Raw genomic sequence first — 16,491 nt, 5'->3', positions numbered from 1 at the left:
TCGAACCTGACCAGTTGAAATGTGCACCCGTTCGCGATAAGTTAAAATTGGGACTCGACCTCGATAAATTGAAGTCATAACACGGTTCTGACCAGTTGAAATTGAGAATTGGTCTTGAGCAGTTGAAATCTGGACTCGATCGCGACCAGTCACAATTGGGATTTGGCCCCGAGCAATTGAAGTCAGGATTCGGTCTTGATCAGTTAAAATTGGGACTCAGCCCTTAGCAGCTGAAATCTTGACTCGGCCCTGACCAATTGAAATTGGGACTCGGCCTCAAGCAGTAGAAATCTCGACTCGATCATGACCAGTTTAAATTGGGAGTCGGTCTTGAGCAATTGAAATCTGAACTCGTTTCCGACCAGTTTAAATTGTGATTCGGTGCCGAGTAATTAAAATCTGGACTCGGTCCTAACCAGTTGAAATTGGGACTCGTTTATGAAGAGTTGAAATTGGGACTCGTCCTCCAACACATGGAATTTAGACTCTGCTCGAGTCAGTCGTAAAAAGTTGGAATCCGATCGCGGTCGTCAACGAACAGGTCGCGCTAGCTCAACGTTTCGAGTTAGTAAAATGTTTTTTTAAATATTAAAATAAATTTCTACTTTTATATAAATTGTTCTACAGAATTATCTGGGTTTGGACGTTTGATGCGTGAATTGAACACTATTCGCTTATTTTTTACAGCGTTCAATTCCAGCACCAAATCTCCAAGCCCAGATAATTCTCTAGAAAAATTAATTCTATGGAGAAAACCATACCACTAATATCACCTAGAACTCCAAGAAAAAACTCGTTATGCAGACATAGTCGACAACATATCAACCCCTTGATCAAAGAAGATATGCCAATGTTTTTTAACGTGTTTAATACCTTGGAGATGGTTGCTGTGCCAAAACTTAACGGGCATGACCCCAAAGTGACGACACCCTAAGTTACACTCCTCGGCATTGAACGTATCAAAGTTTGACAAAGATAAACTAAGTATTTAAGCTCAGTATGATACTATCGAGGTGTCCCGCAAAATTTTTTAAGAATTTTAAAACAGAGGAAAAAGTTGAACACAAAAAGAGGAAATAAATTTATCAGCAGACCAAAGGTATAAGAAGTTCTTCAGCACAAAAAGGGAACATAAAAAGGGTATTAATAAAGGTGTCGCAGTGAACGGCAACAAAGGACTGAATAATGGAAGTCAATATTTGTAAAGTTAGTTTAGGACAGTTTTAGGAGTGGCACTTATTTTTGCGACAGTATACAACAGTTAGGGACAGTGTGTGAGCAGTTTTGGTTTGCAACGGTTGAGGACAGTTTGCAGTTGTGGATAATTGTAAGTTTGACACATTTAAAGGCTGGTCATGGCTTGACCCAGATCGATAAAGCATTTAGAGCTCGAGATGAGCTGATCGCAACTGACAAACACGACTTTGATAGAACATAGATCTGGATCTTAGCGTGTAAATGGTCAAAGGTTCAACTGACATTTTCAGAATGTGTAAGAGTTTGTGTTTTGTTTTATTTTTTATACTTGTGAGCCTGGATTTACGAGGATTGTACTAAGACCAGTTTAAATTGTTACCTTAGATTTGTAAACAGTTACCATATTCTTCACCTTGGAACTTTAAACTAAAGACGTCACTGGAATTTGTATTATTTTTATTTGATTTGATTTTTATTTTGTAACTTTTTTGGAACATTTTTCTAATCCCATTCACTTTCAAATCGTTTCATTTTATTTTTATTTTATTTGTTTTATTTTTTCTTATTTATATATGTATTTCTGTATTTTGTTTCATTTTATTTTTATTTTATTTGTTTTATTTTTTCTTATTTATATATGTATTTCTGAATTTCCCTACTTACTGTTTCTATCTCCTCCCTTTCTTTTTGTCTTTTCCCTATTATTTCTTTTCTTATTTTATAATTGCCTCTTTTTTAATGATCCCAATCATTTCATAGTGGCCTATATTTTTTTTGATATTAACTACATATATATACCCTTTCTATTTACCCTTATATGTTGTACCTACTTTGAATTACTATGTACCATGTTATCATATTCCTTCATATTCATTTCATTCTTAAATATTATTATGCCAGTTTTTTTTGTTTGTTTTTTGTTTTTTGTGTACTTCTCGCTCTTCTCGGCTTCTGATAAGAAGCATTTAGCTTCGAAATGCAATGGACTAAAAATATTTTTTCTTAAATATTCCCTTCAGTTCTCCTTATTGTTCTGCTGCTGATATTATATATATATATATATATATATATATATATATATATATATATATATATAAGAACAAGTAGTTAATAAAACATGTTAAAAACACTTTGAAAAAGAGTTTTTACACATGTTTTATTAACTACTTGTTCTTATTATAAGCTCTATCTCCTATTTGATTTTATAGAGCTTTTACATCTGGTTGAGATTACTTTATAAATATTAATTCTTTAATATTTATCATTTACTTTAGTTTTACCATCTTGGATCATTTTGGTAAACTTAACTATAATTCTTATTTTATATATATATATATATATATATATATATATATATATATATATATATATATATATAAGCGTATTTAGCGATCGGACATCGTGCTTATATATATATATATATACATACATATATATATATATATATATATATATATATATATATATATATATATATATATATATATAGTAAAAGAAAGATGCGGAATAAAAGTTATATATAACTTTATTATATCAGCAGAATAAGGAGAACATTGCATTTCGAAGTTAAATGCTTCTCAACAGAAGAGGGGAAGAGCCAGAAGTACACAAAATGCATATATATATATATATATATATATATATATATATATATATATATATATATATATATATATATATATGGGGGTGTATTCGTGCGTGTGTGTGTGTGTGTGTGTATTACGTAACTTCTTTCTAATATACTATAACATAATCGTGTGAAAGTTTAATGTGAACTAATTCTGCGAAATAAATAAATCACAATTTTCCTAAAACTAAGACATTTTCCATGCCTTTCTTTTCATTTTAGAGGGATTCAAGATTTTCCAGAAATATTTGAAATCAGAAATGTGCGATGAAAATATTGATTTCTGGAAGGCCGTTGAAAATTACAGAGTAAATTCTTCCAAAACGGAACTGGAAAAACAAGCCAATATCATTTTCAAAACTTATATCACAAACAATTCACGGAGATGCGTGAGTAAATATTTATGTTAAATTGTATTATGAGGATCGTTGGAATAACTTGCCTAATCTGTTTGCTTTTCGCCGAAATATCAGCAAATTTCTAATGTAAACATCATTTTAACGGCAATATTACGTATTGCCATTACAGCACCGTTAATGTGTGTTAAATGCAAAAAAAAAACTAATTTACGTAGGCTGTTTAATTCTATGTTTATTATTAAGTTTATTAGTGGCCTGTCAAGACCGCAGGGAAGAAAATCAAGCAAGATTTTTTTTTTTACCTAAGTAAAATTTATCGCAAACAGCAAAACTAAAGGTGCCTTGCCAGAACTCTATATATACAAATGTAGGCAAATTTTATTGGTTTGAAAATATAAATTCTTTTTTTACCAATTGAAATGAAATTTTAATCATAGATTATAATACTATTATCATAATCTTCAAAAAGACAGCAAATTTTTGTCCCATAGAGCCAAAGATATGAGCATTTCAATATTCAATTTGGCTAATAGTATATATATATATATATATATATATATATATATATATATATATATATACTATATACCTATATATGACTATATATATATATATATATATATATATATATATATATATATATATACCACCTTTTAGGTAATTTTATACGTTCCCAATCATTGACCAGAATTTAACAAATGAAGACTCGTTGGAAAGGTAATGACCTGAATTATGTAGCGCATTAAAGAGGATCATCCATCATCTAAAGCCTATTTTCGGAATTTTTTACAGCCATAAAATGTTTCAGATATAGAAATTTATTTTCCTAGGTTTTCACATGAATTAGAATCTATCTATAATTTTCCACAAACCTCTGGCCTTATGATCTAAAATAATAGCAAGGCGAGACTTAGTTCCAAATATTTCTTATATATTATATCTCCCCTTTTTGGTTTTCTTACATAAAGTAAATATCACAGTGTATGAGAATTATTTGATAGTGGAGATATTCATTATCGTACCCTATTTCCAAAAAAAAGAGGTATATAACATATGAGAAATATTTGGAATCAAGTCTCCCCTTTCTATTATTTCAGATAATTTGAAAACACGGCAGCAAGTTTTAGTCTACCCTCCATCCAGGCCAGAGGTTTTGGGGAAATAAATATACATACACATATGCATGTATGCATATATATATATATATATATATACATATATATATATATGGATATATATATGCCTATATATACATATATATATGTACATATATATACATATATATACATATATATATACATATATATATATATATATATATATACGAGCAAACAGTTAATAAAACATGTTAAAAAATACTTTGAAAAAGAGTTAAAAACATATTTAATCTGAAAAGGAAACACTTGATAAGTGGATAGTCCTTAATCCGCGGAGTTTCGAATAAATACTTTCCTTCTCATCAGAGGGTAGGAATAAGCAAAATGCGGGGTCGGATTTTGCATACAAAAGTATTTGATGAAACAACAAGTAAGTCAAAGATCTTACTTGATAACAAAAAAGTGAAACAGAGGGAATATGGTGAAGAAAAAGGTGATTAAACGTGAATGAATAGTCTGGTGAAAGATAAATAATCCAATGACGGTAAAATCCAAAAATATAACTTCAAGAAAGTTAATTGAATTTCCATTTGCACAAGTAAAATCCAAGGAAATCACGTAATTGGAAGATGGTCCAAAATAATCCAAAGGCTGAAATCCATCGAATAATTCACAAATATGTACAAGGGAAAAGGGGAAAAATTCCAATAATAAAAATTCCAATAATAAAAGAAAAATAAGATATGCTTTTCACGCTGTTGCCGAGGCATAAATATATCTTATTTTTATATATATCTTTATTTTATTTTATTTTATATATATATATATATATATATATATATATATATATATATATATATATATTAGCTTAAAAATAATATTCAAAGACAAAAAATTCTTGCAGGGTTTGACATTTCGAGGTCTTCCAGTTCGCGGAAAGCTGAAAATTGGAAACATTTAAAAGACATTATTTTTCATAATGATTGTTTGAATTTTGTTTTTTTTTTAATTTGTTAATGTCCTCGTCAGATTGTGTTAAAATTACAGAAAGATATCACAAAAATAAAGAATTAATTCAAGTTCAAAATCATTTGATGACTTTTTGGATAGCCAGTATATATATATATATATATATATATATATATATATATATATATATATATATATATATATATATAGAGAGAGAGAGAGAGAGAGAGAGAGAGAGATGCATATTGTCTTGGAAGTTTCTTTAAAACATATAAAGCTATAATAAAATGTGCTTGACTGGAATATTATTTTGTCAGTAAATCGATTAATCTCCCGTATTGTTGATGAATAAATAATAGTACTAATATTCTTGAAGAGATCATCAGTTGTTTACCATGAAACACTGTTTCGAGGATCTGATATATATATATATATATATATATATATATATATATATATATATATATATATAAATGTAAATTTGGTTTGTTAAAAGTGAATAAAACTATATTTCTACGTTACCAATTAATTTGAAATTTTCAGACAGCCCGTCTTTAGAGTCGAGGCACGTTTTTATGTCATTAAAATAAATTTACCTCGCGAATTATTAAAATATCAAATAAAATATAAATATTTTTCGAAGTCGTTTCTGCGAGACTTGTCCGGTTTTATTTCTGGTAACTTCCGTTTCAACTACGACAAGGTAAGTAAAAAAAAAACATAAAAACTTACTCATGCAGAGAGTGATCCGTGCTGAAATAATAACCTTATTATTTAAAAAGCCATTCTTAACATGAGGAAGGAAGGGTGTTTTGTACCTATTCTGTACTTTAACCTTACAATTGAATAAAAACATATCATAAAACTTTAATTAAACGTGGAAATACGATTTTTAAAAAATAGCACGGATCACTCTCTGCATTAGCACACAAAAAAAATAAAATAAAATAATCCCATATTTTAAAAATTTAAATTCATTTATGTACTTACCAATTTTATGTTAAGGCTTTTCAATCATGAAACATTACGTTTTAACTGTTTAGGTTCTTTTCACGGCATTGTTTACATAAAAAAGTTTGTTTTAACTTTTTCTAAACCGTTTCATTTTTACGACATGCCTCAACGTATTATAAACACCCTAACCTCCCCATGTTAAAAAAAACTTCCTTCCATAAACCTCGAAAGCCGTTCGTAATATGGGGAGTTTGGGGTGTTCATTCCGAAAGCCGTTTTAGCATGGGGAAGTTAGGGTGTTTATAATATGCTGTGGCGTGTCGTAAAATTAACAAAGTTGCTATCTATTATTTATTGCAAAAATTGCTTGAAATTTATTTATTTGACAAAAAAAAAATTATATTTTGGTACTCCTCGGGCGTTGAGTTCCATGGCGACCAGCAGAAAAAAATAATAGTCGCTCCCTTAGTCCCCCACCCCACCCCGCACGTAACATATTTTATTTACTCACGTTGTCGTAACTAAACGATTATTTGTCACATTTACAAACATTTATTTATTTATTTATTTTGAAAAAAGTTTTACTTTTTATGAATATTAAAAGAAAAATGGGTACTCATGCAGAGAGTGATCCATGCTGAAATAATAACGCTATTATTTAAAAAGCCATTCTTAACATGGGGAGGGGAGGGTGTTTTGTACCTATTCTGTACTTTAACCTTGCAATTGAATTTAAAAAAAAAAAACACGATTTAAAAAATAGCGCGGATCACTCTCTGCATTAGCACCGAAAAATGTTACTATACATTTATTAATAATTTCTCACTTTTACAAACATTTGATTTTAAATTTCTTTTTAAATGACGACTTTTATCGACTTTTTTTTAAATACCCCCCCCCAAATGCTGTTTATTCCGAAATCCGTTGTTAACATGGAGATGAGGATGTTGGGGGGGGTGATTATAAGGTGGACTTAATCTAAAAAAAAAAAACAAGTTTTTTATGCGCACATAAGCAACTACTTTTTTTATTAACTTTTTTTTTACTTTTTATTTAAAAATTAGTAAATTTCAATGAATAGAATTATAAATCGTTTATCATTAATATGTGTTTTTGGTTTTGTGTTGAATGAAACTTTTTTTTTTCATTACAACAATAATGAACCAATTTAAATCTTCCGGCATGCGTTTAAGGGTTACGAAATTATCAATAAATCGTTTAGTTACTAAGCCAACGTCAGTAAATAAAAAAATGTTACGTGCGCATGCATTAGCCTTGACTAGGGGGGGGCTAAGGGAGCGACCATTAAATAATTATGCTGGTCGCCATGGACTCAACGCCCAAGGAGTACCTAAAGTGGCACTTATGCACTTATGTTATCGTGCTATTTTTAAAAATAGTATTTTCATGTTAAATTCAAATTTTACAATATGTTTTTCTTTTATTAATTTGTTAAGTGAAAGTACAGATAACCCGGTCGGTTTCTAATGTGAGGAAAATCTAGCCCCCCCCCCAAAAAAAAAGGGGTACTCTGGATAATAACAAAACATTAAAATTGCCTCAGTCTCGAAAGATTTCTTCTCTACTGAACGAGGAAAAAAACGACGAAGTGTAGTTCACCTTCTGTTTCTCGCCCCTCTCTCTTCCTCTCTTACTATCTCTCTCTATCCATCTCTCCCTTTCCCTCTTTCAATCTATCTTTCTCTCTATATCACCCTCTCCATCTCTCCTTGAGCCCCTTTCTCTCTCTAACTCCCTCTATCTCTCTCCTTTCCTCTGTCTCATCCCCCTCTGTTTCTAACTGTCCCCCTCTCTCTGTTTATCTATCAATCCCTTTATCTCTCTATCTCCTTTTTCTCTATTTTCCTCTCACTTTCTCTTTTCTATCTATATATCTTCCTCTCTATCTATCCATCTCTAATTCCTCATCCTATTTTAGTCTCCTAAATTAATTACAGTGAATAAGGCATTGTCAAAACATGGATAAATCCTATTTTAGTCACCTAATTTACTGACTGTGAGAATAGAAGTTATTTGGAAATTACTGCTACCTTGAACAGCACCAGAAGTAACTGGTAAAACCTTTCTAATTAAATTGATTTTGGCAGCCATTTGGTAACAAAATGACATAGCCTTAGCCCTTGCTGCATCAGGAATACCTGCGACCTTGCTGCCAAGTAGAAGAATTATTTATTCTACTTTAAAACATTCAATTTTTCAAAAATCTCATGTTCGACATCTCCAAAACATCCAATATGGGGGAAAATATTGCAGAAATGCAAACTTATTGTTTAGGATGAATGCACAATGGTACGCAAAAAATCACTTGAGGCTCTTGGTTGATTCTTGCAAGATTTGCGTGGCAATATCAGACCATTTGGGAATGCAGTAATATTGCTTGCAGGAGATTTCAGACAAATGTTACCTGTTATTCTTCAATCAACACCAGCAGATGAAATAAATGCTTGCCTCAAATACTCTACTTTTTTGTTCCATGTGAAGACATTAAACTTAACTCAAAATATGCATATCCAGTTGCAGACTGTTCGATCCGCACAAAAACTTTTGCATCACTTGTGGGAAATTGGGTACAAAAAAGTGCCAGCTGAGAGTTAAGGGCAAAATTCTTTGACTTTTAACTTCTGTAATTTCTGTAATTTTATTTCATCAAAAGAATACTTAGTTTAAAAAGTTTTTGCAGATATTCAAATTATAAGAATTCCATTTGACTGAGTGAATGAGCTATTCTTGCAGGTCAATACAAAGATACCCATGAACTTAACGCTATTATTCAATGTAAAGTGAGGTAGTCAAATACAAATCCATCGACACTGTTGTGAAAGCAGATAAAGTGGTTAATTATCCAACAGCTATATTTGCCAGGGATGCCACCGCATGTATTGCAACTGAAATTTGGTGTACTAATTATCATGTTGTGAAATATAAACCAATCCAAGCTTTGCAATGGCACATAGCTTGCAGTAAAAAAAAAATTAACAAACAATATCATAGAAACAACAATCTTAACAGGACCTTCCACAGATGAATATATCTTCATTCCATGCATTCCTATGATTCCACCGGATACATCATTACACTTTAGGAAATTGCACTTTCCAATTTTATTGTCATTTACAATAACCATCCACAAAGCACAGGGAACAATCTTTACAATTGTGGGCCTTACAGTTACACACTGACTGTTTTTTCACATGGACAATTTATGTTACGTATTCAAGAGTCACCAAACCGGAAAATCTCTATATCAGCTAAGAAAATGGAACAACAAAAACTGTGTACCCATGCAAAATGGAAATTTAAAGCTATAAGAAACATGCTTTTTCTCATTTTGGAACTTTTTCCATTGCGCCAATTTGAGCCACAGCAACGCGTGGCAGGGTACAGCTAGTATATATATATATATAAGTAGGTTGTAGTTTGCTTGAAGCATTGTTGAAGAAAATTATAAGGTAAAATTAAAAGCCAAGAACAATGCGAGATTTTTTTTTTATATAGAGTAAAATTAAATGCAAACAAAAGAAATAAAGTTCTTTTTTTGTTGTTTGTTTTTTCTTTTGTGTGAAAAAGAAAAAACAAACAACAAAAAAAAGAACTTTATTTCTTTTGTTTGCATTTAATTTTACTCTATATAAAAAAAAATCTCGCATTGTTCTTGGCTTTTAATTTTACCTTATAATATATATATATATATATATATATATATATATATAGAGAGAGAGAGAGAGAGAGAGAGAGAGAGATGGCGAACTTTGCTTTCGTATAAGCCGTATCGCCTGAAAAGATCTCTAGTTGCTGATAACTCATGCTCATGACTGTGTAGCAACATATTACTCTTTATGGTAAAATAACCAAAGAGGATGGATATATATATGTATATATATATATATATATATATATATATATATATATATATATATATATATATATATAGCAAACTCATATAATTAAAATAAAATTCACAATTTTTTTATTAGTTCAGCAAATGTTTAATCAAAGAATATGAATTTTTTTTCTTTAATCCGGAGAGTTTCGAAGTAAAATAACAATTACTACTTACTTAAAATTATTTAACATTTGAGAAATTGTAAGCAAAAGAAATTCTACTATAATTAAAAAAAAATAAGTAAAACGTCAAAGTTTCAAAGTTGGATGGGAAAATAATGTTCGAAGTAAAGCTTTGAAAAAAGATTAGTTGAACAATCGAGTCAAGTGGTAAAATCCGTGAGCAATGAATTCAAAAAATGATTAAATGATTAAATAAGTAAGAAATCAGTGAATTGTGAATGTAAAACATTCCACAAAAAAAATCATATATTATTTCGGATTTTAGCGAAATCACTAAACTTTACTTTCTTCAATAAGTTAACGCGTTAGGTGTTTTGTTGCAACCTTGTTTATTGTAGCCATCTTTAGAAAGACAGCATTTACCGTTTTTTTTTCTTTTTTCTTTGTTTTTTTTTTGTAGGTCAACTTAAAAGGTCCAACCCGGTCAAAGGTCGCTCTTGATATAAAGGCAGGACCGACCCGCTACATATTTGATGCCGCACAGAGAGAAATATTTGAAGTCATTGAAAGGGACCCCTACCAGCGTTTCCTGAAGTCCGATGTCTATCAAAGTTTACTTACGTAATAGAATTACAACGCTTTTTTATCCATCCCAGGAATTTACACCATGGGCCAGTCCACCAATCATTTTCCTTTATTTTTGGATTTTACCTTTGGACTCTGAACTTCAAATGTCTGGATAGTACCCTTGTATCTTTCTGTGAATATTGTGAATATCCCCCATGACTTGTTTTTGACTGGAAAATGTTTGCATGCTTAACGTTTTGATGCCTTGTTTTTCCATGTGCCATTTTTCCTATGTGCCATTTTTACAGGTTGCAGTTCCCTCCATATTTATTTTCTTAGGTGCCTCCAAATATCTTTTTCGGTCTGTTCTGATAAAAATAAAATGAAAATAAATTTTTTTTAAAAGAAAACATAATTTTGCCAGAATGCAATCGACAACAGGGTTGAATTTTTTATTTATTTATTTTTTTTTTCATTTTTCTTTTTTTTATATTTTCCGGTGACTTTTTTTAAATTTTTAGGAAGGAAGACAAGCAAGAGTCCCTAAGCAAAAATAAAATCCTCAAAGGTAACCAACTTCTCAAATCCTCAAAAGGTAACCAACTTCACATATTCACAGATCAAAACATGGCGGAGGAAACACATAAAACGATTTACAATTTAAAATCAAGAAAACCAAAAGTTTTCTCTCCTGAACCTGTTTCCTCAGTTTGAAATCTAAGGTACTTTGTTGATTTATATATTTTATTTCGCAAAAGAAAAAATTTAACACAACAAAATTAGGCACAAGGCCAATCAAAAATATGGTAATCCTTGTCACTGTACCTTATATTTATCTACGATGATTCTAACTAGTGTGTGTGTGTGTGTGTGTGTGTGTGTGTGTGTGTGTGTGTGTGTGTGTGTGTGTGTGTGCAACTCCCCTACAGCACACACCACTAGATTAAAGGCTAAAGGTCGGTACTTTGCTGCATGAGTGTAAACTAAAGTCCTGCGCCAATTGCGGGTATCTTTGTTAGTATATATATATATATATATATATATATATATATATATATATATATATATATATATATATATATTATATATATATATATTATATATATATATTATATATATATATATATTATATATATATATATATATATTATATATATATATATATTTTATATATATATTATAGATATATATATTATAGATATATATAGTGCATGTCTGTGAGTTAGAGAGAGAGAGAGAGAGAGAGAGAGAGAGATTTATTTTCAGAACAGTTTCCGATGGTTAGTTGTTCTACACAAGTCCTGGAGGTGACTGGTTCTGAGTAGACAGTTCTTGAGTTGGAAGCTACAGAGCAAAAGATTGTTCCCGTGTTGTACGAAAAAAACATCTGCAAGTTTGCTAAAGAAAAAGGTTTATTTTTTATGGAGCAATTCTGGTCTCTGATTGGTTGGTAGCAGAACGTGAATTAATTTGATTCGTCAATTCTTAGTAGCATCGTTTATAAATAGAATATCCCAATTGTCAGGGATCATACTCCAATCAAAAATATTGCAACAGAGAGGGAGAGAGAGTGAAAGCGAGGGAGAGAGAGAGCATATTTTTCTGTCATATTTCGACGGAGGATGTCCTATGATTGAAAATAATTATCGGGTATCGGCATTGAATAAACTTGCCAATGTCCTAGTCAGATTGTGTTAAAATAATATATATATATATTTATATATATATATATATATATATATATATATATATATATATATATATATATATATATATATATATATATATATATATATATATATATATATATCGTCTTGGTAGATTTTTTAAAACCTTTAAAACTATAAAAAAAAAATGTCCTTCGCTGGAACATTATTTTTCATTAATCTCTCGTATCGCTGAATAGTTTTACTTACATGAACAAACAATAATACTGATTGTCGTAAAGGGATAATCAGTTGTTTACCATGAAACACAGTTTGGGGGATTTTATATATATATGACTCGTATCGCTAAAAGATGGTGATCTGCCGTAAAACCGCAAGCACAATATATATTTTTTTGTTGTTTACAGGCAATGTCTTTTATTATTCAATCATTCAAAAGTGTTGATATGCCGTAAAATATAAAGAGCAAGCCAAATTAAATTACGTGATACCAGCCATTAAAAAAGATAGGCAGAGAGGTATTTTAGGCCAGACATGATTCCCTACTGACCCGGAATCCTATATAATCACCCACACTCGTTCAGCGCCCGACACACTCGCTCTTTCATATTAAAACCTAGATCATAAAAAACGCACCAGTCTTCAGCTTTTCTGACGTCATCGGTTAACAAAGGGGCTTCTTTAGTTGTCAAGGTTACCGTCCTCTAACCCAATCTCAGATATTTTTGTGAGTTAAAAAATATAATTAAGTAAGAAATCTCATGAGAACAGAGCCGGCTTTTTTTTCTTTTCAGCTTTGATCTAAAACAAACAAAACATTTCTCTGAAAATATCTGTTCCTTCCTTTAGCTATAAATGTTGCTTCTCGCCATGTTCGACAATGACAGTGTTTAATGAGTCATTAGAACTTTGCCAGCCACCGATTAGCATGGATAACAACCGTCTAGTTGAAAGCGCATCATTCAAACTCCTAATTCCAACATTCGCAGGCAACATGAATTGAAAAGGTACACAGAAGACATTACCAAGGCTGCTGCGAAGAAAATGGGCTCCCTCTACCTCGCTATAAAAACACTTACGCCTGATAGTATGTTATATTTTTACAAATTATCCATTCACTCGTGCTCTATTGGACAGGTTCCAAAACAGAGTCTCCAATTTAATAGATCCTGTACATCAAGCTTTAAGCCCTGTACCATCACCGCAATGTTGCCTCCCTGCGCTTGTTTTACAAGTATTTTATGTAATCTGCTCCGACGATCTAATAGCACTAGTGATCATCGACGTAAACAACACCGACAAGCAGTGGACTCCAACGCCTTCAGTATAGAGACTGTTTTCACACACGCAGATGCATTCCATGTAAGGACTGCGGGACTTTTATCCATTGTCTAATTTGACCCAGAAATATGTGAGTGGATATGGGTCAAAGAAAATATTAAACAATAGACAATAGGAAATATTAACCATTCCAATGAGAAAATAATATTTATGTAAATCGTCACAAAGGCAGTCGGTCAGAGAGAGAGAGAGAGAGAGAGAGAGAGAGAGAGAGAGCAAGCTTGACATTTCTTTACTTCCAACATCCACACACACCTCACAGGCTTTCGGAGATGTCAAAACATCAGACATAACTTTAAATCCAGAGCTAATTATTGGTGTGAAATAAAAACAAAATATTATTTTATAAATCAACTGTGTTGTGTTTTACTCGCTGCCAGTGTGTATATATCTTGGACCAGTGACAAAAGTAGATTAAACAATTTTATGGACTGGAAAGCGCATTTTGGAACAACCGGCTACAGCGAATGCATAACACTGGTAATTTGCCTTGTTTGGGGGAATCTGAAAAAAAAAAGCAGTCCAGATATAACTAATCTTATTTTTCATAAGAGTAAAGTCAGATACACAAAAGTAATGTTGAAAGCGATAATTTTGAACTCAAGGCATAATGTTAGAGAAGTAAAAAATTACATTCGAATTAACACAATAGTTATGATTACGTCACAGGATTTGACGTCATGAGATGGAGATACGTAGCAGAGAACCGAGAACAATTCTGATTTTTTTTTTCATTGGTATTTCACGCTTAAGTTTAAAATATAATATTCGTTGGTCTACATGCCTAAATTTTAAGTGGTATTTCAGCTGGTCTGTAAAGCTTAAGTTGCATTTTTTTTACTAATTTTTGGAGTTGTCAACATGACATGAAAGTGGGAAGAAGTCTTTTTCGAAGTTCAGCATAGTTATAGGAGTTGGGCGGGAAATTAAACTAATGGGCTTTATGGCGGGAAATTGAACTAATGGGCTTTATGGCGGGAAATTGAACTAATGGGCTTTATGGCGGGAAATTGAACTAATGGGCTTCATGGCGGGAAATTGAATGAACCATGTCCAGTTCCAATTCTACATGCTGTGACTATTTATGCACTAATGCTTTTGGCGAAGAGTATGAACTCAATATCTACAGCTCTTTCTGCTCAATCACTATAATGCACTAATTTATATATCCACTAGTCAACCTACCCACTCTAATATGTAAAAATAGATATGGCCATGAATGATGGAATCGACTATGCTGATTTCAGATCTTACCGAATCTGTTGTGGTCATTTATGTGCTTATATTCATGCATGTAATTTCAGGAGTCTAAGGAAGGATTTTTCTATATGTTTTTATTGGGGTGAGAATTGATGGCTGATCACTTTTCAGTATCTCATGATATATTTGCTGAGATCTCTAATCATTTCTAAAAATGCATTAGGCAGTTTCAGCAATTATACAGAACAACTTTAGTTCTTCAAAGAAAGGTCGAATTAGAGATGGATGTGTAAAAATAATGTTGAAAACAGTAAGTTTGCACACTAGGCTAGAGTAAGCATCAGGTTAAGTAGTGGAAAATTCCACTAAAAGTTAAACTGTTTAGGGATATACTTTGTTGTCAGCTATTCGTGTAATCCTTTCCTTCCTTATTAGGCTTGCAAAATGAGTTTTACTTTAACGAACGGAAACATTTAATTGTCATTAACATTGTCTTACAGCTAAAAGCCCTAAAGGCTCACCTTGCCCGTAAGCTCTCAGAAAAAAGCAGCTGCCTCCTCGGCCGTCCTACTCCAACTCCTTACCTCACCCCTTTAATGCCGGCTCTAACGGCCTCTCGTTTCCATCTCCCTCAATTCTTTCATCCCTGTCCCAAAATCTTTGTTAGTAGCCACCATTCGACCACCCAGATGTTGATTTCGCGAGACATCTACGGAAGGTAATGGCAGGGCAGTCGCAATTGAAATGTGCTTATCAGCAAATAGTCGTAGCCATTTAAATGCATTACTATAACTAAAAAAAGACACTATAACATGCAGTCCATAGCATGTTTAGATCTATGTCATGAAGTACGACTTACATTTTGACCAGACTGTTTGGAGCCCATAGAGTAAAATGCTAGTGTCGGGGTTTCTGTCAGTCTTCATTTGTTTTGAAGTGATTCTACCTTCCTTTTTTATTATTTTGATTAACTTTTGGCATCGTGACTTCATGCCATGTTTGAAACGATACCCATACGAAATACTAGAATTCTAGAAACTACCAGAACTCGTGGAAATTCCATAATAATTGAAAAGTTTTAAAACACATCTATAATATAAGTCTCACCTTTCTGTTTAAATGTATGTATTATGTATGTATGTATGTATGTATGTATGTATGTGTTATGTATGTATGTATGTATGTATGTATGTATGTATGTATGTATGCTTAAAGCTTTTGACAGACGCGTCGGAACCTAAAAACATTGAGTTAGAAATTTAGATTTTTTCAATGAAAATTCAACAGACAAAATATTTTTGTTACTTTTTTTCTGAATAATTTTTAATATAGATTATAAAGAAATAGATGTCAATTGACTTTCACATTTATTTTTCGATTTTAAAATGAAACAATATTTAAAAAAAAACTTCGTATTCTCTCAACATGACGTTTTTAATTATAAAATAATTAATTTAAAACCGTGAACAGATAGCCATATTTTTGTA

General features: G+C 31.5%; 1 protein-coding gene across 1 annotated transcript in view; it reads left to right on the top strand.

Annotated features, from left to right (window-relative positions):
- Window positions 1-11,154, top strand: part of LOC145268627 (regulator of G-protein signaling 1-like) — a 39,309-nt gene extending 28,155 nt beyond the window's left edge. Inside the window, exons 4-5 of the mRNA XM_080124101.1 lie at window positions 3,049-3,213; window positions 10,690-11,154. Coding sequence (XP_079980227.1) covers window positions 3,049-3,213; window positions 10,690-10,854 — 330 coding nt within the window. The 3' untranslated portion in view covers window positions 10,855-11,154. The remainder of the gene's footprint in view (window positions 1-3,048; window positions 3,214-10,689) is intronic.
- Window positions 11,155-16,491: the final 5,337 nt, after the last annotated feature.

This window comes from Euprymna scolopes, chromosome 44 (assembly GCF_053919585.1).
Source record: "Euprymna scolopes isolate OS-2025 chromosome 44, ASM5391958v1, whole genome shotgun sequence".
NCBI classification, from domain to species: Eukaryota; Metazoa; Mollusca; class Cephalopoda; order Sepiida; family Sepiolidae; genus Euprymna; species Euprymna scolopes.
The sequence above is the reverse complement of the archived record's forward strand: the minus strand, read 5'-3'. Positions and strand labels throughout refer to the sequence as shown.